Here is a 26,297-nt window from a genome sequence, read left to right as displayed (position 1 = left end):
TATGTCAGAAAGACAAATACTGTATGATTTCATTCACATGTGGAATTTAAGAAACAAAACAAACAAGCAAAGGGGGGGGAAGAGGTAAACCAAGAAACAGACTCTTAACTATAGAGAACAAACTGATAGTCATCAGAGGGGAGGTCAGTAGAGTGATGGATGAAATAGGTGATAGGGATTAAGAAGGGCACTTGTGATGAGCACGGGGTGTTGTATGCAAGTGTTGAATCACTTATATTGTACACTGCATGTCAACTAACTGGACTTCAAATAAAAACTTGGGGAAAAGAATTAAACTATAGAAATTAAATTAATATCCGTTATTTCCCAAATTTACATTGTTTTAGTAAAGCTTTTGATTTGGGGGAAAAAAACACAAAGTAGTTGGTATCTCTGGGTGTGGGTCTATGGGTGGTTTTTATTTTCTAGTCTACAAAAACTTTACAAATAACACAAATCACTTTTGATGTAATAAAAAAATAAAGTTTATTTTTTTTAAAGAGTGTTGACAGGAGTTCCTGAAGAGACTGCAGCAGGCAAATGTCACAGGTGAGAGGGATTTGGGGGTGGGTTGTAGGTGTAGGTCCACCTTGATGATCCACAAACATCCAGCGTCTGGTCCTCACTGGTAGGCAATACTCCAAAAAGTAGAGCTGCTTTGGAGAATTGACTTACACTAATAAGCTCACGAAAGAACAAGAGGATACCCTAATTTGAGCAGGAAACTACAACTGACACACAAGCATGTGTATGTATGACCTGTGACCAGCACATGTCTGTGGATAATCTACAAAGGAAATCAAACTATAATTGGCAAGTTTCTTGATGTTGTACGACTGACTGCAATGAACTGAGGGGCCCACAGTGGGTATAACTTGCCACAAAGACTCAACAGTCCTTCCATCCCATCCCTGGGTAAGTTTGGGATGATAAACGCAAACCCTTCTGGATATATGGGCTTTCTCTGCTATGCTACAGGCTCGCCATCTACCTTCAGTATATAGCCTTTTTCCAGAAAAATGATACACTGACTAGATTTTAGTATATTAAGTCAAGTCACATACTTAATTCCACATCCGTAAGATTACACCAAATCATCTTAATTGGGGTTTGGGAATTCATCAAACATTTACATAATTTCTTGGCTTATTCCTGTCTCCCAAATTTGTGTGAATTTTACTAATAGATTCTCAGAAGGCAATCTTCTTTTACTCAAGTTAGTTTTAGAACTTCCTCACCCATCATCTTCATGTATTGACTACCAAAGGTACAAAGGACAGAGCAGGAAAGGGAAGGAAGAAGGGAAGTGTCAAGAGTAGGTCATAAGGCTTAGGGAAGGGTTCAAAGTTATTAGTAGAAACCGAGGCCCTACCTTAGACCACACACTGTGCTAAATACCTCCTTGCATCATTCATAGCACATATGCATGACTGCGGTAATATTACTAATCCCATTATACAGGTGAAGAAACTGAGGCTCAGAAAAAAATAAGTAACTTGCCCCAGGTTGAAGCTTGCCAGGCTGAACATGACTAAGAAACAGTCATGGCATTAAAAGCTTGGGAGGTCTTGAGAAACTTTCAGAATGAAAGCAAAAAGAAAAAATGGAAGGAGCAGACATCAATTTTTCTTTCAGGAAACTTGTGAGCAAGGAGAAAAGATGAGAGCAGGAAGAAGAGCAGGACATTTTGGAGGCACGCGTCTACGTGTGGACAGACCCAAGCTGCTTACCGAGGACGCACCTGCTATGCCGTCAGGCACTCTCTCGGTGTTGGAGGTCTGCAGACAGAAGGGCAGGGATGACTGCTAGGGCAACCAAGAGGCTGGGAGGGACAGGGGATTATGAGCACACTGCTGGAGAACTAGCCTGGGTCACAATACGGACATTTTCTCACCTTCTTCAAACCTGTTACAGAAAAAAAAATTAAATGCCTGCTGCCAGAGGTCAATTCTGATGTAAAAGACAGGAAATATTCTCAGAAGCAATGTTAGAAAATACGAGGTTTTTCTTTAAGATTTTATTTATTTATTTGAGAGAGAGAGAGAGAGAGAGAGAGAGCGTGCATCGGGGGGAGGGGCAGAGGGCGAAGCAGACCCCATGCTGAGCAAGGAGCCCGATGCGGGGCTCGATCCCAGGACTCCAGGATCATGACCTGAGCCGAAGGCAGTCGCCTAACCCACTGAGCCACCCAGGTGCCCGAAAATATGAGGTTTTTCAATAAAGCTTATTGTTTAAGTGTACCAAGTGTGGCCATTCGGTTCTTGTGGAATTAGCCTGGAAAATTAACATTCTTTCTATAGGAAAATGTTTTTAAGTATGAGACAACCACTTTACAAACAATTTAAGTGTGACCCAGTTATCATTATACACTGCCCAGTACCCAGTTCTGGGGACGTCAAGAGGAGGACATCATGAACAGCTGTTACTGCCACCTGCCTGGTACCCTGCTTTCTGAAACAAGGCACAGGATTACAGAACACCCAGGAGCAAGCAGGCTGATCGGTTTTTTGGTTTTTTTTTTTTTTTAAGATTTTATTTATTTGAGAGAGGGAGAGAAAGAGAGAAAATGAGTGGGGGGAGAGGCAGAGGGAGAAGCAGGCTCCCCACAGAGCAGGGAGCCTCACTGGGGGCTCCATCCCGGGACCCTGAGAGCACGACCTTAGCCAAAGGCAGACGCTTAACTGAGCCACCCAGGCACCCCTGGGCTGATCGTTCTTTAAACAAAACGAAAAACCATTTAATGTTTTGCTCTAAAATAATGAATAACTCTGAGACAAGTGGCTGGACATTATTTTTCTCCTCCTAGCTCCCTCCCCTCTTGTAATTACCAAGGAAAAACAAAGAAGACAATCCGAAAACAGTTAAAAGCATTTAAAAATTATTTACTTTTTACTTTTATTACAATAAATATTTATCAATAATAGAATTAAACAATTTTAAATTAAAACCTACTGCATTCCTTTTGGGGTTCACAGCAGCAGAAATAAACATAAATCCAGTTGAAAGAGCAAGGCTTCCAGAATCCAGTGGCAAGAAACAGTCAGGTCTTGATTATCTGGGCTACCAACAGGGAACAGTACTACCAATGATGCAGAAGTAACGGTGAAATGCATAGTTGTAATCTATTTGGGCATCAAATTATCTAAGATTTCACAACACTGCAGCTAAGGAATTTAAGCAAGTTATGAAGCCCCATTTCTGGAAGGGCTAGGTTTTTTTCCCCCATTGAGCCCTTCAGCACAACTGTTCCCAAGCTGCCCTCGGGCCAGGAATGGGCTGCATCATCGTTCAGAGCCAGAAGCCTCAAACCCGGTGGAAGCAGCTATCTTTCTCACTCACAATCCCTGGTGAGAGGGAAACAGAAAGCGACATATTTCAAGGGCCTTCCTTGGGGATGGAGATGAACTGCAAATAGGAAAGACTGTGGTTCCAGATAAGAGGCTTCACAGAGTTATGGGCTCCATGCTAAGTCAACAAGAAGAGAACAATCTAATGAGGGCTTACCATTTTACAGATAATCAAGAGTAGACTGCATGTATAAATGAATATATCATACATATAATGCAGAAAATATGTGTACATATTGAATATGTATATACACACACACCACACATAACCAGACAAAATAAATGCTACGTTATTTACTATGAACACAGCAAGTTCTAGAAAGGCCAATTATGAATATGCTCAATTAAACTACTTGAAAGAGAAAATGAAAGATTTTGTGCTCCCCTTTATCTTCCACTCTAATATATCCTACTTGTCGCAAACACATTCCGGCTGCTTACATGGAGTTGTTTTCTCAGTACCTGAGAAGGGATGGAATCATCCTTTTGTTTCAGAATACTACAGAAAGCAAACTGCAATGGCCCAAGCGACACAACTCAATAATTGATTAGGCCGTGATTCCTGCCACCTCTTCTTAGTCACAGGACATGAAGCCTTACTCACAAAAGTACCAACTTCTTTTCCTACAGTTGGCTGCAAATTTAACCTATTCTATGTTGGATGGAAGGGAAAGGGGACAAGGTAGGCGGTAGGGAGTTTGCACCTGGGCAGTAATTCACTGCCTCCCCATTACCCAGAGGAAATGCTACTTTTTTTAAAACAGTTGAAATTTGGAGTTTAGTACTGAAGACTGCTCTCTTGGCACATTTTGGAACAAGCAAGTCATTACATGTCGCTGGGACTTTGTCTCTTGAAAGCTAATACGGTAAGTTAGCTAAACAAAATAACCTACAAGGTAGTTTTAATTAGCAGTTATGAGTTTGATGCTAAATGATACCAGTAATTCAAACAGATTTAAAATGCAACATTCACAGGTCTTGCAAAATGAAAATTCCCCCCATAATGGGTTAATAACATCAAATACTAACTAAGCATGTCCCAAGTAAGGTCAAGAACTTACTCTCTGGAGATCAAAAGTGCTTGTCAAGAATATCAGAATCTAAAACTCATGGCAAATTGTGTATGTCTTAATAAAAAAACAAAATCAATTCTGATCTTAATTATTACCCATAGAAACTGCTCAAGAGAAGACTTTAGCCAAAGAACCATAAGGTATCCCCAGCATTTAGCCATTTCTGGTTTTTTTTTTGGGGGGGGGGGTTCTTTTTTTTTCTTTTTTTAAGATTTTATTTTTTTAAGTAATCTTGACACTGAACATGGGGCTCGAACACACAACCTTGAGAACAAGAGTCACACACTCTATGGACTGAGCCAGCCAGGCTTCCCCACTCCTGGTATCTTGAATACTGTCTCTAAGTTCCATGTAGCATTAGGTACCATATGGCCATGATCCAATTCACAAGTTTTAAAAACAGCACCACTCTGATTTAGCCTACCTTTCTACAAATGATTCTGTGAAGACTAAAACAATGTGAATGGGTCTGCAGAAGACCAGACAATCCTGTTCTGTCCAAACGACCTTCCTATAGAGATAAGCCCTTGTTAAAATACTCTAAAATCAGTCCATGTACCATTTTCCAATTCTGGGACCCTGGCCTTTCTGACCAAATATAACACAACTTCCTCATGCAGGCCACCTGTTGAGAAGGCTACAGATGGCAGAACATCTTTTGCTTCCCTAAATATTAGCTCATTTAAGATCTGACTAAAGAGTGGGTCCCTGCTTAAAAACCCCCCCAAAAAATCAGCTAGATTACTATCTCTTGCACATTTGTTTATTAAAGAGCAAAGCATATTACTAGCATGTGGATGTTTATTTTGCACTGTAAAAACACTGCAGTGAATGAGCCAATAAATCCCATTCCCATGGTTCCACACAAGGAAGAAGTTAACATGTCGCCACTTTCTCTGGAAAAGCTACACAACCATGATTTACCATATACCCTAATGTAACTGCCTGCCAAAATGTCAGTCATCTGTGCCATTGTCAAAGATGAAAAGTAAATATGCAAATCACCTGGGTTACATAATTAACAAAGGAAAAATCAGAACTTTACTTAAGCTTCCTAAAATGTACAGAGCATCACACCTTCAAGTTTCACAGTGATTAGTTTAACACCGTTTTACTGTTAAAACTGTCACTTAAAATGTGTCTCTTGACATGTCAAAGTGCTTCAAATGCAGCCTACTAATTAAAATTCCTTCTGGAAGGCTCTAGTACTGGCAGCTAACTTAGGAAGGTTATTCACCCACAGTGTGTTCAAGAAAGGGCATGCTCTTTCAAAGACACCTCACAGGACAAAGAAAATCCTAATATGACCAGAAATCTCCTAGAGTACTCAATCAAGTCCAGAACCGAGGTTAAGATAAAGGCCACTCTGAAAACAGGAATCAACACAACAACCAAAGATTTCTGTATTTGTTTTTGGCTTTTTGGGGACCCAAAGTCAAAAGTTCTAGCCCATCGGGTTTACTCTGTTCCCCCTGGCACGGTCCCAGTCCTTGACATGTCAAGAAATCTAAGGCAATCCAGGAGATCGGAATGTGGCAAGACCTAGGCGCTACAAAGCAAGTGGGCGCCTCTGTCCTAGGGGTAGCAAGTCAAAAGGGAGGCTGGGTGAACAGTGAAAAGGAAGAGTTACACACAGGCTTCTAGTTAAAATACAAAGGGGAAAAGGGCCCTTTGATTCAAACACCTCCAGTTTATCTTTTTATTTTCCACAGGCTATAGAATCAAAGTCTACTTTGGAAAGCAAGTTACATTCCAAATGTTTTTTGACTGACTACAAAATAAATTCTTTGAAAACTGAACACTTGGGAACTTTTCAAATTCACATTTGAATTTGAAGTTAGTGGAGGAACAGCGATTTAAATTGTGACAATTTTAAACTCTGCACTGCACTAGGACCATTGGACACAACAGGCACCGTGCATTAAGGTGACCCCTTCCTCTCCTTCGGCGGACCTTATGCCTGCTTTTTCTTTTCCATATTCCCCCAAAGCCCAGACTCCAGGTCATGATTAATGCTCCTGGTACCTATTTAGAATTTGGGCAACTCTAGACATATACTCTTCCCCATACCTCTATATTAAAATAAATGAAATGTTGGTAGTAGTAGAACATTCTAGACCATAATCAGCATGGAGATTTTTTTTAAATTAGAATTTAAAATATTTTAAGCATGATATTATTAAAAGGCCAAGGACCATTTAGTTTTTCATTTGGAAGTTATTCACTCTATTACCCTTGAGACTAAAACTCATGAACTACATCTATTATGTATAAATGGAGGAATGGCAGTGTCAACTGTGACAATCTTAAACTGTGTAATGCACTAAAGATCATGAATGTTAGTAAAGGATCAGAAAAGGCAGATACTCCATCCAGGTATTTTAAGGATTTTTCTATCCCATGCCCCCCTCAAATATAGAGGAATTAATTTCTGACAAGCATGAAAGGACATTTTTCATACCATAACCTGACAAGAAACTTCTCACAGGTCTAGGTAACTTTGGTCAGCAGAAACACAAAGCAAACATCTGGCCTGGCTAAGGCACTCCATCCTGACATGTACAGAAAACATGCATGTATGACCAACCATGCCATTGCTCCCCTAAAGGCAGCTCAGTGTATGCTAGGAGAAAGGCTGGGGTGGTAGACTCACCCCAAAATATCATGCATAAGCCTGAAATATCTTTTATACTTTGGAAATGTTATGGTAATTGGCATGATACAAATGCACGGAGCTATTTGCAAGTAAGTCCTGCTTCAGCTGCTATATCACTACACAACAAATGGGGGCTTTCAAGATGCATTTCAAGATGGCAGACTAAACCAAAAAAAAGCAGTCCACTGAAGATTTACAAGTCCACAGTATTCTGAAACAGTTCATCACTCAGTTTCACTTTCACCTTGTTGACAGCCAGCCACCTTTCATCTAAGGGTGTCAATAAAACTATGGCATAATTCTTTACCCCTGTAGGGAAATAGGTCATGAAGTATAGGCACAAAACAATTTCAAATAAACTTGATGCAACAGAAAAAGAACAGAAAGACACTTTGATGTAAAATAGTCCCAAAAGTACAGAACATGACCCTATGCCAGAAGGGTTTTGTTTTTTTTTTTAACTATACTATGTATAAGCTGAAGAAAACCTGTGGTCCAAATTTGTCATTTTATAAACACTTCTCAGTTCTTTTCTTATATAATACAGATTAATCTCATTCTTGTGTACAAGATCAACAAAAAGGTAAAATGATTAGCTCAGAAACCTTAGAACAAACAAAGCTTTGTTCCCAGCCCAAATTACCACTTGATCCAGCTCAATTTTACAGATGACAAAGAACAAGGTCTACAAAATGAGTTACCGTTACTTAATTTGTTCATTCTCTGACCTCCATGATGGCAACTTATTAACAAACATAGAATCACTATCTGCATTTTCCAGCATCGATTTCTCACCATGTTCAGTCTCAGAAAATGTCACCGAATATACCTCAATCTTTATGAACCATTTTTAAAAATGAGTACAGAACCATGAGTTAGCTCCTTGACTCCTCATTTCTAATAACCTGGATAACAATGATTAGGATTTACAAATTTAAAAAAACTGAAATATTACACAGTTATTTTTACAAAGCAGGAGACTGAAATTCAAAAAGGAATACACTATAATTAAATTTAACGACGGTCACATTCATAGATAAATAATGGTTAAGAATTTAATTACATATCAACACAGTGGTGCCTATTTTATCCAAGTGCAATCCATCCAAACAAAAAAGGGTTTAAGATACACTCTTCATTCAAGCACAAACCTCATTCAGTGGAAAATAAAAGAAAATCAGCAAGTAAATTTCACCACCACCAAACTAAATGGAGACAAAGTCAAAAAGATAAAATATCCACATTCATGAAAAGGTGTGATCTATAAAACAACCACATTAAAGTCAAAGGGATTTTTATGTTTGTCAGTAAACCTCAAAAATTATTCCAAGTCATATTAAAGAGAGTAGGTACTCAGTAAGGCATATATATCAGAAACTTTCTTCAGGTGGGGAAGTGGACAAGTTAGGGACGAAAGAATTTCTATTTCTTTATCTTGTATGAAATAAAAAACACAGCACTCTCTCCTCCATAAAAAAGAGACGGATGGACGGACGGACGGAAGGAAGAAACAAAGAAAGGAGGGAGGGAGGGAGGGAGGGAAGGAAGGAGAAAGGAAGGAAGGAAGGAAGGAAGGAAGGAAGGAAGGAAGGAAGGAAGGAAGGAAAGGAAAGGGAAGGGAAGGGAAGGGAAGGGAAGGGAAGGGAAGGGAAGGGAAGGGAAGGGAAGGGAAGGGAAGGGAAGGGAAGGGAAGGGAAGGGAAGGGAAGGGAAGGGAAGGGAAGGGAAGGGAAGGGAAGGGGAAGGGCAGGCAAACTGAATTAGAAAACGAATTTTGTAGTGAGGTTCATAGCAGGAATTCATAGGGAGGCTCATGAGATTTCTAACTCCCAAGTGAATTTCTAAGGAAGTTTACCTGTGTTCCCTACAAGTAATTATCATAAGACTGGGACTGTCACATGCATTCATATAATCATAGTTCACAGGCACCAAATCTCAGCAACCTGCAGCTAAGGGGGGAAATGCCATGTTTAAACGATGAACCATGTCAATGGATGAGCTACAATTATGATCCACTCTCTGGTAAGTCTCAATCGAATATTTTTCTTTAAAAGAAAATTGAATCATTTATCAAGATCTCTCCCAAAGAGAGCCAGAATACTAGAGAATCTAAATATATATACTAGCTCTCTTAGCACATGAGGAAAAAAGGCATTTCCATGGGAAAGAGAAACCAGTATTTGGCAATTGTACATTATAGTTCTGTAATCATTTGGCATCTCTTGCTAAAGGTGACTTGCTCTTATATTTTCCCTATATTAGATTTGGGCTATTGATAACTTCCACTGCTAAAGACCTACTACTAAAGTAATATCAAATATGAAAACATTTTGTGGTTTTCTTAATGTTATCAGTGTTCCTAAACCAATTTGGGGACTTTAAAAATAAAAACAAAGCATCTTTAACTCTGTATGAACCAAAACATTATAGACATGAGGCTAAAATCACTAGAAACATTTTGCTGGTCTAAAGTACATTATGCTTAACCAAAATGCCACATGGTTTTATAAAAAATAAAGTAAGTTGGGAGTTAGTAGGTCCAAAATCCCGTAAGTTCAGATCATTTGTATCACTCCCGCTACCCAAGTACTATACACACTTGAGTTCCCAGGTCTGTTAAGCAGATCAGTTTAGTTCAATGGTGATGGATGAAATATTTACAAGCATCTTATTTACAGTACTTTTTTCTGTAGATTACAGGCCACTATTCTTTTCTTCCATTCCTAGTCAATCCGAGTTTGGTTTCCTCAACGAGAAGGGATAAATCTGAAAATGGCTGCTCAGCTGCTTTACCTGTGGAAAACCAGAACATGAGGCAGTGACAAATATACTCCTAGTAATTTTTTAAAAGGACACAGAATTCACCCTCTGGAGACAATTTACTGACACGGCAAAACTCAGCAGAAATAATGACAGGTTTTTCTGGCCTAGGATAGCTATAGAGCTAGGTTATAGAATTCTATAGAATACCAGGACTACCCCTGGGAGGGTTAGGACTTAAGCCTGGGGCTGCCTAACTCCAAAATCTAGTCTTTCCAGAGCCCTCTGGACCACACAGATTCACACCCAAATCTGCTGAAAAATTATAGGGTTAGCTGACTTACAATATATAGATCAAATATTTACATATATAGTTAGACTCAATATTCAGCTACTTATAGCATTTCTAGGTAATCATTCCTAATACTGATGAAACAGTATAAAAGTAGATTTGTACATGTTGGGAGATTTAGGCCATATTGGTTAAGGTATTCCTGGTGGGTAGGCAAGACCCCGGTTATGTGTCAGTTACCAAACATCATTTATTTAATACTTCCCAGCTCTATTGTTATTATTTATATTTCAGTAGTTCAAAAGTTAGTGCTTTGTGTGGCTTATCAAGTTTTACCTTCTGGTCAGAAGTTGCAGAAGTGGCAAGAGAGCACAAAGACAGACAAGAAAGATGTTCTTTGAATTTTGTTTTTCAATAACATGTATTTATTTTCCAGGTTTTTAACAGTGAAAATGTACTGCTTTTGTAATTTAAAGAAAAAGATGTTTTGGTTTGGTTTATGTACAGTTGCCTAAAGATATGCTTCTGAGGGGTTATAATAAATTAGCACAATTATAAAAGACATTTACAACTATATTCTACTTCATGAATGACTGATGAAATAGAATATGAAAGCCTAAGAGTATTAACATAAAGTGAAGAAGCATTTATGTTAAGTACGGGCAAATAAAAACAAACAATTATGTCTTCACGTCATAATCCCTAGTTATCATGGATTTTTTTTTCATCTATTTTATCCCAACAAATGTAAGCTACTTTGGGGAGAACCCTAAGAGAAGAAACCTAAGTTTAGCAACATATGCACAGTATAAAGTAGTTATCAAGCATGACAGGTGCACCCATTTTAAAAATATGTATGACAGTATAGACGACATTTTGTTTCTCAAACTGAGTCCTAGTAGGATTCCTTTTAAAACAAGCATACCAAATAGAAACATTTTAAGAGTCATAAAAACACGAATACTAACATGAATACCCTTTTACATTTTCCATTGCTATGAAACTACCCTCAGAAAACAAAGAAAAATATATTATTCCAGATTGTTCACTCTAACTTTAATTTATAATGGTGAAAATTTAGAAACAACATAAATGATTAAAATACCTGGATCATAACTAAGTACACTGGGTAATTAAGTAATCTCCTTGATGGAATATTGTACAATTAAAAATCATATTTATAAGACCATGCTAAAATATGTAAAATAATTAGAAAAGAGTGTTAAAGTGTGAGGGAAAGAAAATAAACTGCATGGTTCTCATTTTCATTTTATTCTACCTTAGTCCGTTTGCCCTGAAACTAGTCTTTTGCTTTAGAAGAGAATATTAAGGTTTGCAAAATACTTCTTAAATCCGTTTTCTTCTAATATTTCCCCCTTATAAAAATGCCCCTAAAGCTAACGAAGCAAGTATAGAAATAAATCATCAACAAATGGGATTATTTGGTCCCCACAGAATTAAAAGCACATTAAGAGTTTACAACTCCATTCACCAAGAAAACAGTTTCTATTTCTACCTACTTAAAAACAACTAATTCCCGGGCGCCTGGGTGGCTCAGTTGGTTAAGCGACTGCCTTCGGCTCAGGTCATGATCCTGGAGTCCCGGAATCGAGTCCCACATCGGGCTCCCTGCTCAGCAGGGAGTCTGCTTCTCCCTCTGACCCTCTTCCCTCTCGTGCTCTCTATCTCTCATTCTCTCTCTCTCTCTCAAATAAATAAATAAAATCTTAAAAAAAAAACCAACTAATTCTTCATAATAATTATCCAGCTTTTAAATTACTTGTAGTTACTGTAACATATTCATCAGAGAAACGATATCTGAAATTATGTACCTGGATATTATTCAAAATTTACAGAGAATATCCCAATTCTTCCAGCTACTTTATTTGTTTTCCTTCCCATTACTTTAATAAGCAACTTTCTTATGAAATTTTTCCCTCACCTCCTTTCCTAGTACATAAGAACCAAATGGAATCAATTTTGCTCTAGAGTACTCACCACTTGTACTCCATAATGGATGTGGGCAAGAGTGAAAACAGCTGTTAAAGTATGCAGGAGAATGCTCTCAACGTAAGCAGGTACTCCTAAGTTTACCACCAGGACAACCAAGAAAAGAGGAACGAGGAACCAATTCAAAGTTGGGCACCGGGTGCTGCTCATTTGACAAACAATCAGCTGACACTTGAAGTTAGGGGGGGAAAAAAAGAATGAAAATTTAATTAGCAAAGCACTTCCAAAATTAGTAATTCCAACATTTAAAAAGCATTTCAAGTACTTGAACCAACACAGTTACACGACATTATTAAAATCAGTAGTTCTCAACTGCTCAGGAGCCGAACTGAACCTCTGCCCACACGCCCAAACCCACGGACCCTCAGAGCATGTGTCAGAAGAGGTGGGAAGATAATTTAGTCAGGTTGCTATAGAAGGCATTCTTCCACTAGGTAACAGTTTGGATAAAAGAAATTTCTCCCAATTTTAAGCATGATATCTGAAAAAAACTTTCAAAACAGCCTTTTATAGCTCCATACAACTAAATTTCTTCATGGTGCTGAGGAGATGCTGCCTCCAATTCAATCATATGGTCACAGTAACACCAAGACCTCTCTGGCTCCCTTTACTTTCAATACCTTACTCAAATCTAGCTTTATTCTTCTGAAATAGCTTTTATACAATGTATTAATATTTTCACATCTTTAAACCCTGTGAAATCAATAGGATGGTGATATTGAACACATGTTACAGACACGAAAACATAAACTCAGTGGCTACCTTATAAAGTAAAAACTTACTAAGTTTTTAGAGTTAGAGCACAGGCTCCCTGGTTGTCAGAACCATTAAGGTCCCTCCTCAACTCCTCCTGATCTCTCCTACCTGTCTTCTCTCTTGCTGGGCCATCACAGAGAAAGGGCTTTTAAAAAATGTTCTATTTATTACAAAGTTTTTACTCCCTGTTAATTTTAAAATCAGCTGATTTAGAAGTGTGTGTGTGTGTGTGTGTGTTTTCTCTCAAAAACCCCTTTCAGCCTCGCTAAATTAATCATTAGATCTGCAGCCATCTGGAAAAGGAAAAAATAATTTTCAGGATTTCTGTCTCAGGGGTTACAATTCTTTCAAGTTTCTGATGTAAAATATCTTTAAATTAAAATCTGTTTATTTTTAATACTATATAAAATTTCTCAAATTATCAAATTTTGTCATATATTCCTTAAATTATGACTAATTTTAAAAGAAAAAATCTTACTGTGATGTTGGCAAAGGCTGTTCCAACCATAAAGTAGAATACTCTAGGATGCAACTCTAAAATATCTGAAGGCGACTGAAGGATCCATGCTGTAGACAAAATGAATAGCAAACATGGAGAAAAAAAGGGAACCATAGCTTCATAGACTGAATTGTGTTTCAAGGTGTTATTTTTATAGCTTCTGAAAAAAAGAAAATCAGGTAATACAAAGAACATTATTACATATAAAACTCACACTGCATTTGTAAATTTTCTAGTTTTCAAAGTACTTTCACACTTATTCTCTTACTTTATACTCACAATAATCCCATAGCACAAAAAGAACCAACCTTACTAACCCTATTTTGCAGACACATTAAGTGACGGTGTGAGAATTTAAGTTTACATAACTTGCTATCAAGTGGCAGGGTCAGGACTAGAACGGAAGTCTTCTGAGCCCTAGTCCCCTGGAATGTAGAGATGAATAGCACTTGATCTTTGTTCTGGGAGATTTACACTCCAACAGGGGAAATAAAACGCACACAAAACACCACGAGGAAGTACCTCAGAGTGCTGCTACAATACAAAGTGACAGCGAACAGACGAGTGGAAGACTCTGCACTGAGACCACCCATAGCCTATCTCAGTGTCTCCAGCACACACTCCAATATGTGTCTGCTCATCTGAACAGAGCCCCCAATTCTAGTCTTGGTTCTGCCCCTGATTACATGATCCTGTAATCAGGATATCGACAAGATATCGCCTAATCAGGACCTCATCCTTAGAAGATGAGGAGAAAATGTCTCCATCTGTAAGGCCTTCAGAGCCTGAAATGTTACGGTTTCCATGAGTGACTGCCAGTTGCCATGAATAGGGAAGATTCATAGAGCTTGGCTGGACACAGATAGGGTTCTGCAGGACAGATCTGAGGGCTGAAGGACGAAGAGGGAAGTACAAATGTTTCAAGCAGAGGAAACAATATTAGAGGGAAGTGGGAACAAAATTCCAAGGAGGGAAGCAGCAAAATACATTCAGGTCCCCTACGTAAATTCAGCGTGGCTGAGCAAAGCTGGAGAAGTGCAGATCAAAGAAATGAAATGCCAGCCAGCAAACTCCTCCTGAACCCTTGCCCCACACTCCTCTGGCAGGAATTTTTATATAGTGCTACTTGGGAAGTCAGCATAGATTCAGGGTTAGGTCCTAAACTACACAAGTCCAGAAATTTTATGATCATGCTGACTAAACTTACACAGAATCAATTTATAAAAACTTGTAATCAATTTCTAAAAAGAACATAAACCTATCAATATTCAACAAGAACACACTCCTTCACAATTCACTCCACCAAAAAATGACAAACAGAAGACTGGTGAGCCAAAAACAAAAGAACCAGCAGTTTTGTGCTATGGCTGAACTCACTACACAGCCACCACTGTAGACCCTAAATGATCCTAATCTCATTTTAGGTTCAAAATACAGGTTTCACGACCTTTTCAAAATGTCCAGATGCCAAAAGTAAAACAGATCCTAAAATTCAATGATTTTCACATTTCTTGCCCAATTAAGAAATACTTACCTGAAAAAGTTTAATAAACTCATTGGAAGAGTCACACATAACGCACAACCTAAAATGAAGAATATTTAAATTATTGTGATTATTATTCAAGAGTGATGTTTATAATTATCAAATACATACAAAATATTTAATGCTTTTAGACCCAGTAACTCGCAGGTTCAGGTTCACTTTTGTAATGAAATTAAATACACTTCTGAACAACAGTTACAACCAGAAGAGTGGCTGTACAGCTTGGTGATTGCAGAGCAGAGGCTCACGGGCCAGATCGGGCTTGAACCTTGGTTGCGCCTACAGGTTATGGGATTTCAGGCAGATTAATGTTTCAGTGCCTCAATTTCTTCTTTTATAAAATAGACATAATAGGATTGACCCCGTAAGGTTTTGAGAATTAAATGAGTTATTACACATAAAAACAGCTGGAACAGTCCCTGGTATGCAGTAAATTGCACAAGTGTGAGTTACTAAAAGAGGGGATGGTTAATGGATTCTGTGGTTTCCCATTTCCACTTATTTATCCCCCTAGCATTCTTAGTTCCTCCACCTACCCCTAAGCATACACTAGTTCCTTCCCCTCAAACCCGAAAACAAGGACAGCCTTCCCAAGAAGCACCCCCCCCACCCCATTGCTTCTCCCTCTCTACTTCTTCTCTTAGTCTTCCCTATCGCTCGCTAGACCTTCCTGGTGGCCTTCAATTCCTCAGTACTCATTCATTCTGCTTTCTCTCTGCAGAAACTGTACTCTGGAATTTACCAAGTTCTCCTAATGATCAAATTCAATATTCTTTCTTCACTCCTGACTTCTAAGTAAGAGGACTCTGCTGACTCTCCACTAACTGCAATTCGTTCCTCCCTTTGCCTTTGTGATCCATTCTCCCAGTGCTATTAGTTATACAAGCATTACATGCGCTGCCCTTTACTGGCAACTCTGCCTCCTGCATATTCCTAACTGGGCATTCAACTGTGCTTCTATTCTCCCTCAGAGAATCCTCTCTTACAGCTTTAACTACAAGTTTCCTACAGATGACTCCGAAATCTAGTAATGTACTCTTGGGCAAATCAGATGATCTCTCTGAGCTTAAGATTCCACGGCTGTACAATATGGATGGGTTAATTGACTTCCTAATGTCCCTGGCATTTTTAAAATTCTCTGGTTCTACAAATTATAGAGATGTAAATTCCTGATTTTTTTTTTCTCTGTCAAACTCTAAATCAACACCTGTGGCAAGTTTCTGGCTACTTCATTTGGATATGTCACCGTCACTCAACAGATTAGCCCTAGCTTGTCCACTCCTGACTCCCGCTGTATACTTGGCTTGGGGTGGGAAGGTGGGTCAATGCAGCTATGACCTTAAGGATCAAAGACAGAAGAGCATTCCTTCAAAACAATTCCTAAGACATTTTGCTAAAAACAGAAAAAAAGATTAGAATCCACCAAACAGAAATCTCATTTGAAAAGATGAATTACTCTGCCACTTCCAAGCCCAACTGCAACAAAGTTCCCCAAGCTAGAAGAGCTTAGAAAGGAAGGGAAGACAAGCTGACTCCGTGTCAAGCCGGGAAGAACTGGTAGGGAGCAGGGGCTGAATTAATTAACCCAGAATCACTATAGCTCTGAGGTGTTGGAAATAGGCTGACAGAAACTTGCAAAAGATTTGCTAAGAGTATTTTTAGTTTAAAATATCTTGAAATAGCTTTATCTTAAATACAGCAAGCAAGGAGGAAGCCTGGGCTATATATAGGTTGCCAAAGAGACACACTCTATCTTCTATTTCTTCTCTAAATAGCACCCAACGTACTTTCCATAAAAAGTACAGGCATATACCTCAGAGGTAAGGCGGGCTGCATTCCAGATCATCGCAATGAAGTGAATGTCACAATAAAGCAAGTCACATAAATTTTTGGGTTTCCCAGTTCATAAAAGTTATGTTTATACTATAATGTAGCCTATTAAGATTACAATAGCATTAGGTATTATAAAAATGTACATGCCTTAACTAAAAAATACTTTATTACTAAAAATTCTAACCATCATCTGAGCTTTCAGCTAGTCGTAATCTTTTTGCTGGTGGAGGGTCTTGACTCGAGGCTGAGGGCTGCTGTTGGGGGTGGCTGTGGCAAGTTCTTAAAACAGAAAACAATGAAGTTTCCCACACTGACTCCTCCTTTCACAAACAATTTCTCTACAGTATGCAATGCTGGCTGATGGCATTTTATCCACAGAACTTCTTTCAAAATAGCAGCCAATCCTCTCAAACCCTGCCACTGCTTTATTCAACTCGGTTTATGTAATATTCGAAATCCTTTGTTGTCATTCCAACAATCTTCACAGCATCTTCACCAACAGATTCTATCTCAAGAAAACCACTTTCTTTTTTCATCCGTAAGAACTCCTCGTCAGTTACAAAGTTTGATCATCAGATGGCAGCAATTCAGTCCCATCTTCAGGCTCCACTTCTCATTCTAGTTCTCTTGCTATTTCCACAACGGCTACTTACTTCCTCCACTGAATTCTTAAATCTCTCAATGTCAGCCATAAAGGTTGGAAATCACTTCTTCCAAATTCCTGTTAATGTTGATTATTTTGACTTCTCCCCATGAATTGCGAATGTTCTTAATGGCATCTAGAATGGTGAATCCTTTCCAAAAGGTTTTCAATTTACTTTGCCCAGATCCATCAGAGGAATCATGTTCTATGGCAGCTACAACCTTATAAAAAGGTATTTATTTTTTTCAATAATAAGACTTGAAAGTCAAAATTACTATCCAATCTCCGGCAGGATGAACGCTGTTGTTAGGATGCATGAAAACAACATTAATCTCATTGTACATTGTCATCAGAGCTTTGGGTGACCAGGTGCTTGCCAATGAGAAGTAGTATTTTGAAAGAAATCCTTTTTTCTGAGCAGATCTCAATAGCGGGCTTAAAATATTCAGTAAACCATGTTGTAAACAGATGTGCTATCATCCAGGCTTTGTTGTTCCATGTAGAGAGGACAGACAGAGTAGATATAGCAAATTCTTAAGGGCCCTAGGATTTTCAGAATAGTCAATGAGCACTGGCTTCACCTTCAAGTCACCAGCTGCATTAGCCCCTAACATGAATCAGCCTGTCCTTTGAAGCTTTGAAGCCAGGCATTGACTTCTCCTATCTATGAAAGTCCTAGATGTAATTTCCTTCCAATATTAAAACGGTCACATCTATACTGAAAATCTGTTGTTTGCATAGCCACCTTCCTTAATTATCTTAGTGAGATCTTCTGGACAATTTGCTGCAGCTTCTATATCAGCACTTGCTGCTTCACCTTGCACCTTCATGATATAGACAAGTCGTCTTTCCTTAAACCTCAAGAACCAACCTCTGCTAGCTTCAAACTTTTCTTCCGCAGCCTCTTTACCTCTCTCAACCTTCAGAGAATTGAAGAGAGTTAGGGCCTTGCTCTGAATTAGGCTTTGGCTTCAGGGAATGTTGTGGCTGATTTGATCTTCTATCCAGACCCCTCAAACTTCCTCCGTATCAGCAAAAAGGCTGTTTTGCTTTCTTATCATTGGTGTATTCAGTGAGTAGCACTTTTCATTTCCTTCAGGAACTTTTCCTTTGCATTTACAGACTTAGCTAATTGTTTGGTGCGAGGGGCCTGGCTTTTGGCCTATCTTGGCTTTTTTCCAAGTGATTAGAACCAAATGATTAGAATCATTTCTAATTTGTGGTTTAAAGTGACAGATGTGTGACTCTTCCTTTCATCTAAACACTTAGAGGCCACCAGAGAGTCATTAACTGGCCTAATTTCCATACTGTGTCTCAGGAAATAGGAAGGCCCGAGGAGAGGGAGAGAGACAGGTAGGTGGAGCAGTCAGACACACGCAACATTTATTAATTAAGTTGCCATCTTATATGGGTGTGGTTTGTGGGGCCCCAAAACAATTCCAATAGTAACATCAAAGATCACTGATCACCGATCACCGATCACCATAACAAATATAATAATGCAAAAGTCTGAAATATTGTGAGAATTACCAAAATATGACAGAGGGATACACGGAGACATGAAATGAGCAAATGCTGTTGGAAAAAAGGCCCTAACAGACTTGCTAATATGTTGCCACAAACCTTCACTTTGTAAAAACCACAGTATCTGCAATGCACAATAAAGTGAAGTGCAATAAAACGAAGTATACCTGTATTGGGAAAGCTGCTTTATTTATTTGTAAAGAAACGTGGGCTTTTGTTTTATTTCGGGAGAAAAATTCAGATAAACTTATAAATTACAAAGAAAGTTATGTGCCTATTAAAGTACACCCTTAACATTCAAAAATATATCTCACATACCAGAGGATTCCATCTTATCATTAAATTAACATTTAAATATAAAATGCAGCAATCCCGCCACAGGACTAGTCACTTAAATCAAAAGATTCACTATGTGGTGTGGGTGAAAAATAGCTAGCCTTTTCAAGGTAGAGGATTCAGTTCATATAGAAACCCAAAAATGAACATTTGGAAGATAACAGCAGGGCTCTAAAATATCTGTAGTTCAGGGCCACAAAGGCCCAAACCACTACCCAAAAGCCAGTGCCTAATGCACCACTTCTCAGCTGTTTCCAAACCCTACCCAATGCCCATTCTATTACCAAGTTTCACTGGTAGTAGGAAAGGGGGTTATTTTTTAGATAAGGGAACAGAGCAATAGCCAAGAGTTTCCTATTTTACTTCTACAGAGGTCCTAATGCCACTCCTAAGTGCCCCCAAACCACAGCCCAAGTAACTTCCTTCTGGCCTTTTTGCACAGAAAACACTCTGCCTCCCATAGATATCCCCTCTGGCTAAAATCAAAAGGGAAACATTACCATGATCAAAACCCTTTACCTACTAATGGCCAGTGGCAAAAGGAGAGTATCTCAGAGGAACAAAGGCTCAACTTCTGGAGTGGATGTATTATGAAGTAATCTCTATCTTCCATCTATTCTACTTCCTACAAACTAATGATATTCAATTTTGAGACAGGCATGAAATCTATACCAAATATCCACCTAAATGTGGATACTCTAGAACAATCTAGGTTCATTTAAATATTTAGTTTACAAGGTTTATGTGATTTTGGTATTTAATTCCTTCTGACTAGAAATAGCTTAGTGCTAAACAAAAAAACCAAAACACAGAAACCTGTTTCCTTACTGGTTTGGTTGAAACCAGGGTTGTAGGGCTGTTCCGCTTGCTGGAGGGTGTGGGAGAGGGGAAAGGTGGTATAGCTTGTGATAATCAAACACTGGCTTCAATAATAAAGTGATGTTAAAATAGGCTTCAACATGGAGCTTCTTACCAATAATCATTGCAGTGAATAGGTCTCTATATAAGAAATTAAACAGGAAAGGTTCATACCAGGCCTCAACTCCCACAATCGCAGTCACTATGTAGACAAAAGATATAGTCTGGAAGGAAAATGCAGACAAAAGCATACAGAGGCATTAACAGCTGGAAAGATCAGGGAGCCAATAAAGCTGTAAGTCTAGTAAACAGTTTTAGTAAAAGCAAGAAGTACACTTAACTTTGATACTGTGGCAAGCCTTCTTGCCTTTAAAAATGTCTTTTTTCAGCCAACAATGCCATAAAATAATTAACTTCTAAACAATGCAAGCAACTGGCCATAATTTAGAACACTTAAAGGCATGTCAGGAATTGGTTAAGGCATAGGATGATCCAGTTTGCCTACCCAATCTCTTTCTTCAAACACACTCCAAAGTCTGATGCTTTACTGGGGCCTTAGGTGCAAATGGGCAAAACGGTAACACAAAAAAGCTAGTATTCAAAGGCAGGGAGAGTTAAGAGCAAGCCTATTAAGTAAGAGAAAACAAGTATCCCTACTCATTGAAACATGGGCAGTAAAGACAAAAAAGCAACAATTATATGTGCATATCTTTCTTTACAAAAATCAACAGTTCAAAGGAGTATTTATTAACATTAAGAAACTGTTCATTTTTTAATAATGACAACATCGTGATTATGGTTTTTTAAAAAGTACTCTTACTATTTAGAGATATGTAGTAAAATACTAATCACATACTACCTGGAATTTCCTTTAAAATAATTTGGAGGAAGAGTATACATGAAACTGGACTGGCCATGTAGCTGCTAAAGCTAAGTAACAGGTACATAAGGGTTCACTATGCTATTCTACTTTTTTGTTTGAAACTGTTCATAAACAAGAACACAAGATAAAAAGGGAAATTTTTAGGGACGCCTGGGTGGCTCATCGGTTAAACGGCTGCCTTTGGCTCCGGTCATGATCCTAGGGTTCTGGGATCGAGTCCCACATCAGGCTCCTTGCTCAGGTGGAGCCTGCTTCTCCCTCTGCCTGCCCCACCCCCTGCTTGTGCTTGCTCTCTCTCTCTGACAAATAAATAAAATCTTAAAAAAAAAAAAAAAGGAAATTTTTTAAAAACACAAATCAGTTCTAGCCAAAAAAGTATAAGGGCTATAAAGAAGGAACGACAAAAACTTGCCCCCAAAATTCATGGCAATGTTGAAAATTTAAAGCAGAACACATACTTACCACTTGGCTAATGTCATATCCCCACGGCAGGAAAAGAATCCCTGTGTTATATTTTTCCCAGTGGGACAGGATGAAAGAAAACAAAACTACCCATAGCAGGAGATAAAGAACAAAAACACTGACACCAGATGGTCCTCGTCCAAAGATGGAATACACAGTCACAACAAAGTAAACACATGACCAACTATCCAGGCCATGGTCAAAAAGCTCCCCTAAAGGGGTGCTGGAATTGGTTCTCCGGGCTTGCTTTCCATCCACACCATCTGCAACAAAAACACATTACCATGGGAAAAGGTCAACATCTGTATCAGTATGGGGAAAGTCTTCTTTAATAAACTGGAGAAACATAAAACAAAACAGATCACATCATAGGGATGTTAATAAACTAAAGAATAGCTACCAGCCAGTACTTTTTATAAAAATCCAACCTTTAATTCCTACAATTCGAAGATTTCAGAAATAAAATCTGTAATTTCTCAGAGTTTAACTTAAAAATTAAAATATGGGGCGCCTCGGTGGCTTAGTCTTGGTTAAGCGTCTGCCTTCCGCTCAGGTCATGATCCGGGGAGTCTTGAGATCAAGTCCCTCATCGGGCTCCCTGCTCAGCAGGGAACCTGCTTCTCCCTCTCCCTCTGCCTGTGTTCCCTCTCTCCCTCTCTGTCAAATGAATAAATAAAATCTTTAAAAATAAATAATTAGTTAATTAAAATTAAAATACATTACATCACACTAAATGGTGTCAATTTTACATCTTAAGACAAAGCATCATAGTTGGACTCTGAATTCCTCCAAATCAGCCTAACAACCGAGTTATTCCGCTAGCCACAAATTTTCAAGCCTCCAGAGAATATTCAATAGTTACTCATCACAATTTATCTAACCACTCTTTGCTCTAGGATCCAAAACACGCTGTGCTTCAGTCCTAACACCTATTTCATCTTATTTGAAATTACAGTCACTATGTCATGGATGTACCACTTCCACAATTTTAAGTGATTTCAGAAAAGGCTTTGCACATAGTAGGCATTCAGTAAATGTAAGAATGTATTAAAACCGTGCAATGCACTATTCTTGATGTTGTGAAGACTATAAGAATAATCTCAGAATAAACTAAGTTTGTGCCCTCAGTTTACAACTGAGAAAGGTAACAAAACATGGTAATGAAAGATACAGTACATCCCAAACCATAGAAGAGTACAGAAAAGGGACAAGTACTCTTCAGGCTAAGATAACTGAGAATGGCCTTCCAGACAAGATGAAACCGGAGAAGAGACATAAAGAATGAGTTGGATTTCAGTAGATAAGAGTATGCTGTTTCAAGAGGAGAAGTGCTATCGGCAAAAACACCAAGATGGAAAAGCACATGAGTGTTCAGAGAATGCCAAGTAGTTCAGGTTGACCAGAAGAAACCACTATGTGAAAAGGGCAGTAGAGAGGCTAGAAGGGAGGCTGGAGTGAGTTTAAAAGTTTCAGGAAGTACGAGGAGCTACTAAAAGGATGAGTAGAGGAGTGATAAAGGGTGAAAGCAGTGACAAGCTTTGCGAAGACTTCCCTGGCATCAGTGAGGAATGACAGGCTGGAGAGAGCACACTAATCAGCAGGCCCACACTGACATGGGATACAGTTGCAATGAAAGGCTGGAGGCAGGTGAGATATTAAGAAAATAAAAATGGCAATGCAGCGAAAGAAGATCAGTGAGTGAGGCTGAGGGATTGAAAGATCCTCTCCAAAATTTCCCATCTGGGTAATTAAAAGAGGGGTAGGAAATAAAGAAGTCCAAAGAAGGAGTGTGACTGGTGGAAAAGATACTGAGTACAATTTTAGGTGCTAAAACTGAAGTGCTGGCAGAATTATCCATATGGTAATATCAAGCAACTCAACCTAAGGTACTTACTAGCAACTCAGAAGACAGATGAGGGTTCATCTGTTCAACAGTTCATGTTTGGTCAGGATTTTTACCAAAATTGTGGACGTGAACCAGGTAGGTGATACAGTATATGAAAAGGCTCTTAAGACACGCTGTTAAAAGCCACAGCTCCAGGCCACTCTCAACATTTTCCCTATTTCCCTTGGTAACCAAACCCTATTGAATTCTTAAACCTGCTTTTTTTTTTTTAAGATTTTATTTATTTATCTGACAGAGACAGAGAGAGAGATCACAAGTAGGCAAAGCAGCAGACGGAGAGAAAGAAGCAGACTCCCCGCTGAGCAGGGAGCCTGACGTGGGGCTCGATCCCAGAACCCTGGGATCATGACCCGAGCCGAAGGCAGACGCTTAACCAACTGAGCCACCCAGGCACTCCAAAGCTGCTCATCTTTAAGAACAAATGTACAAAAGCTTCTGCCTAAAAGTGTCATTTTTCACTAAGCTCTCCCCTAATTCTTCTGGACTTCACTTTCTTCCTTCCCCAGACCCTTGCAGCTCTGGTCACCTGCAATGTCAGCATTTAATCATGTACCAAATTATACTGGTTTTAGGAGTGCAAGTCATTTTTACCTGAAGAGATCTAAGCAACGTGAAGTCAAGGTCTGGCATTTTATATTCATTTAAAAACTATATACTAAGTGCCTACTATGTGTTAGGCACTGTTCTAAACATTGCGTACATCAAAGCTATGTACGTTTTAGAGCAGACAGACAACAAGCAGGTCATATGGCTTTAAGTACTATGGAGAAAAACAAAGCAGGGAAGGGGAATAGGAGCATGCACGACAAGCCATGCAGATAACCCCAACAAAAAAGCATTCTTGGCACAACAGACAATACGGCCTAACACAGCAGACTTCCCTGACCACCCCCTCCACTAAATAAGAATTGATCACTTTTTTATTCTCCCAATTATTTTTGTTCTCCCACTGTGCTCTATTATAGCAGCTCTCTCAGTATTCCACAATTATTTGATATGTCAGTATTGCTTCCCAAACGTAAGGCAAAAATGACATCTTATTCCAGTTGTTGGTAAATATTTTATGTAAAGAGTCACACAGGAAATAGTTGAGGCATTGTGGGTCATCAGTAGTCTTTGTTGCAACAACTCAGCTTTGTCTTTGTTGCAGAAAGCAGGCATAGACAACATGTAAAGGAATAAATAGAGCTGTGTTCCAATAAAACTTTACCTATAAAAACAGAAAACAGGCCAGAGTTGGCCTGCAAGAGGTAGTTTGCCAACTCCTACCTTATTCTTTGCATCCCCAGCAATGAGTGACAATATTTTCCATAGATAAACTCAAAAACATTTGTTTTAAATTGGACAGGAAAATAATAAACCCAAGTTAAAATTAATTAAGCACCGGAGAAAATGTTAGTTAACTTAGTGGATGGCTATCTCTGCTGACAGATTCACCAGCCATTGACTAACATGAGTATTTGCCATTTTCTTACCTAGAGTGTAGGCTATGAAGTTGAGGATGCCCACTACAATCCAAACCCAATCAGGGACATGCTTGTAACCTGGTGCTGCCAAGGAAAACAACACAGTTTTAATACAAAGTATAAGCATGCTTACCATACCATATACGGGCAATGAGAAATATTTCTATTAAATAAAAGTTAAAGTACATTATAATATACTTGTAATGCAGAATTAGGTAGATATTAAAATATATCAGCAAACTGACAAAACCAAAGAAGTAACTGCCCAGCCCCTCATAAACAATAGGCATTTATTTTGAGCTTTAATCATAATTCAAAGCTGTTCATCTTTACTTGAAAATTACTTATGTGCTGAGAATGAAAATTAGTATTTTTGGAACTTAAAAGATGCCTGTGTTTAATCTGATCCTCGTTGTTTACAATTATCCTACAAACATACATTAAGCCTTCAATCTATATTCTCTCATTATATTATTAATTAGCTAAACAAAAGACCTTTCGTTTGGGCATAGATAGGTCACCTCCACTGGATGATTTGGCCTCAGAATCATTCTGAAATGTCTGGACCTCACTATTTACCCCAAGATAGAACAACTGAGAATTAGGAGGTCTAGATTCCAGTCCCAGCTCTGTATTCAACCAGCAGTGTGACCATGAATATATCATTTAACCCTTCCCATCTTCCATTTACCAAATATACCAGGATGAGATGGTTTACCTGGTCCTCTAGGTTCTATGATTTGGGGAAATATGCATAATATTTACATATTTTTAACTCTCTTAATAACTGAGTAAATAATGTTACAGTAGTCGGATAAAATATTTCTAGTTACAAAATAAACTTCTGAGGATGTTCTAAAGATTAAAACACAAATTTTTAAAAACTGCTTAATATCCAAACCATGCTTAATAAAATTTAATCTTATTAATCATGTCATACCTTATGATCTTCATAAAGTTGCCACTTTATTACATGTACAGAAGCCATGGCTTAAAATTTCAATTGACAGTTAAGCAAATGTATAGTTTCAATATTCAGATTTTCTATAATATCAAGTCATAAGTTTTCGAAAATCTGAACTTTCCTATAAAAACAATGTTTTCAGTGACTGTTTCTCCAGGTCAGTCCACAAAAGTCTGCTAGACCCACAACACAGATGAACTGTAACACTAAAACTCCTTACTACTACATCATTTATAAGTATTCTTATTGGAAAATATATACTCCAACTTAGAGTGCAAAAAATATTCATCTACCTCCATCTTTCCATTTCTCTCAACTCCATCAACTAGCTGAGCAATGAAAATAAACTCTATCTCCCACTTATCCCCCTTCATCCCAAATAGAGCCAGATTCTGTCCTATGGCCTGGGGCAGAAACGGGGTGAGGGAGAACATGAAGACAGGAACAGATGTGAAAGATACTGGAGTCTGGGGTGCAAGCAGGCTAA

At 38.5% G+C, this 26,297-nt stretch overlaps 1 protein-coding gene and 1 long non-coding RNA gene across 4 annotated transcripts in view; both read right to left on the bottom strand.

Annotated features, from left to right (window-relative positions):
* Positions 1–506: 506 nt before the first annotated feature.
* Positions 507–8,597, bottom strand: LOC114206030 (uncharacterized). 2 transcript variants are annotated; one of them, XR_003608526.2, is made up of 3 exons: positions 2,953–8,597; positions 1,731–1,905; positions 507–653 (listed from the first exon to the last, which is right to left on the bottom strand). It is a non-coding gene; the product is annotated as an uncharacterized LOC114206030 (long non-coding RNA). The 2 variants fall into 2 exon arrangements; XR_003608527.2 differs by having other exon boundaries at positions 1,742–1,905.
* A 181-nt stretch (positions 8,598–8,778) lies between these two features.
* The window catches only part of SELENOI (selenoprotein I), a 35,557-nt gene continuing 18,038 nt past the window's right edge, over positions 8,779–26,297 (bottom strand). The window contains exons 4-10 of one of the 2 annotated variants that reach the window (XM_028099645.2): positions 24,856–24,930; positions 21,475–21,737; positions 20,245–20,353; positions 14,927–14,975; positions 13,372–13,552; positions 12,126–12,308; positions 8,779–9,868 (exon numbers count right to left, since the gene is read on the bottom strand). In XM_028099645.2, coding sequence (XP_027955446.1) covers positions 9,770–9,868; positions 12,126–12,308; positions 13,372–13,552; positions 14,927–14,975; positions 20,245–20,353; positions 21,475–21,737; positions 24,856–24,930 — 959 coding nt within the window. In that variant the 3' untranslated portion in view covers positions 8,779–9,769. Of the gene's footprint in view, positions 9,869–12,125; positions 12,309–13,371; positions 13,553–14,926; positions 14,976–20,244; positions 20,354–21,474; positions 21,738–24,855; positions 24,931–26,297 lie in introns of those variants that run through there. The other variant, XM_088026360.1, reaches the window with a different exon arrangement.

Source organism: Eumetopias jubatus, unplaced genomic scaffold (assembly GCF_037043125.1).
Source record: "Eumetopias jubatus isolate StellerSeaLion01/CBP00866 unplaced genomic scaffold, mEumJub1_p1.0 scaffold_9, whole genome shotgun sequence".
In the NCBI taxonomy this organism is placed as follows: domain Eukaryota; kingdom Metazoa; phylum Chordata; class Mammalia; order Carnivora; family Otariidae; genus Eumetopias; species Eumetopias jubatus.
Note: the sequence above shows the minus strand (reverse complement) of the source record. Positions and strands in the feature narration are given on the sequence as shown.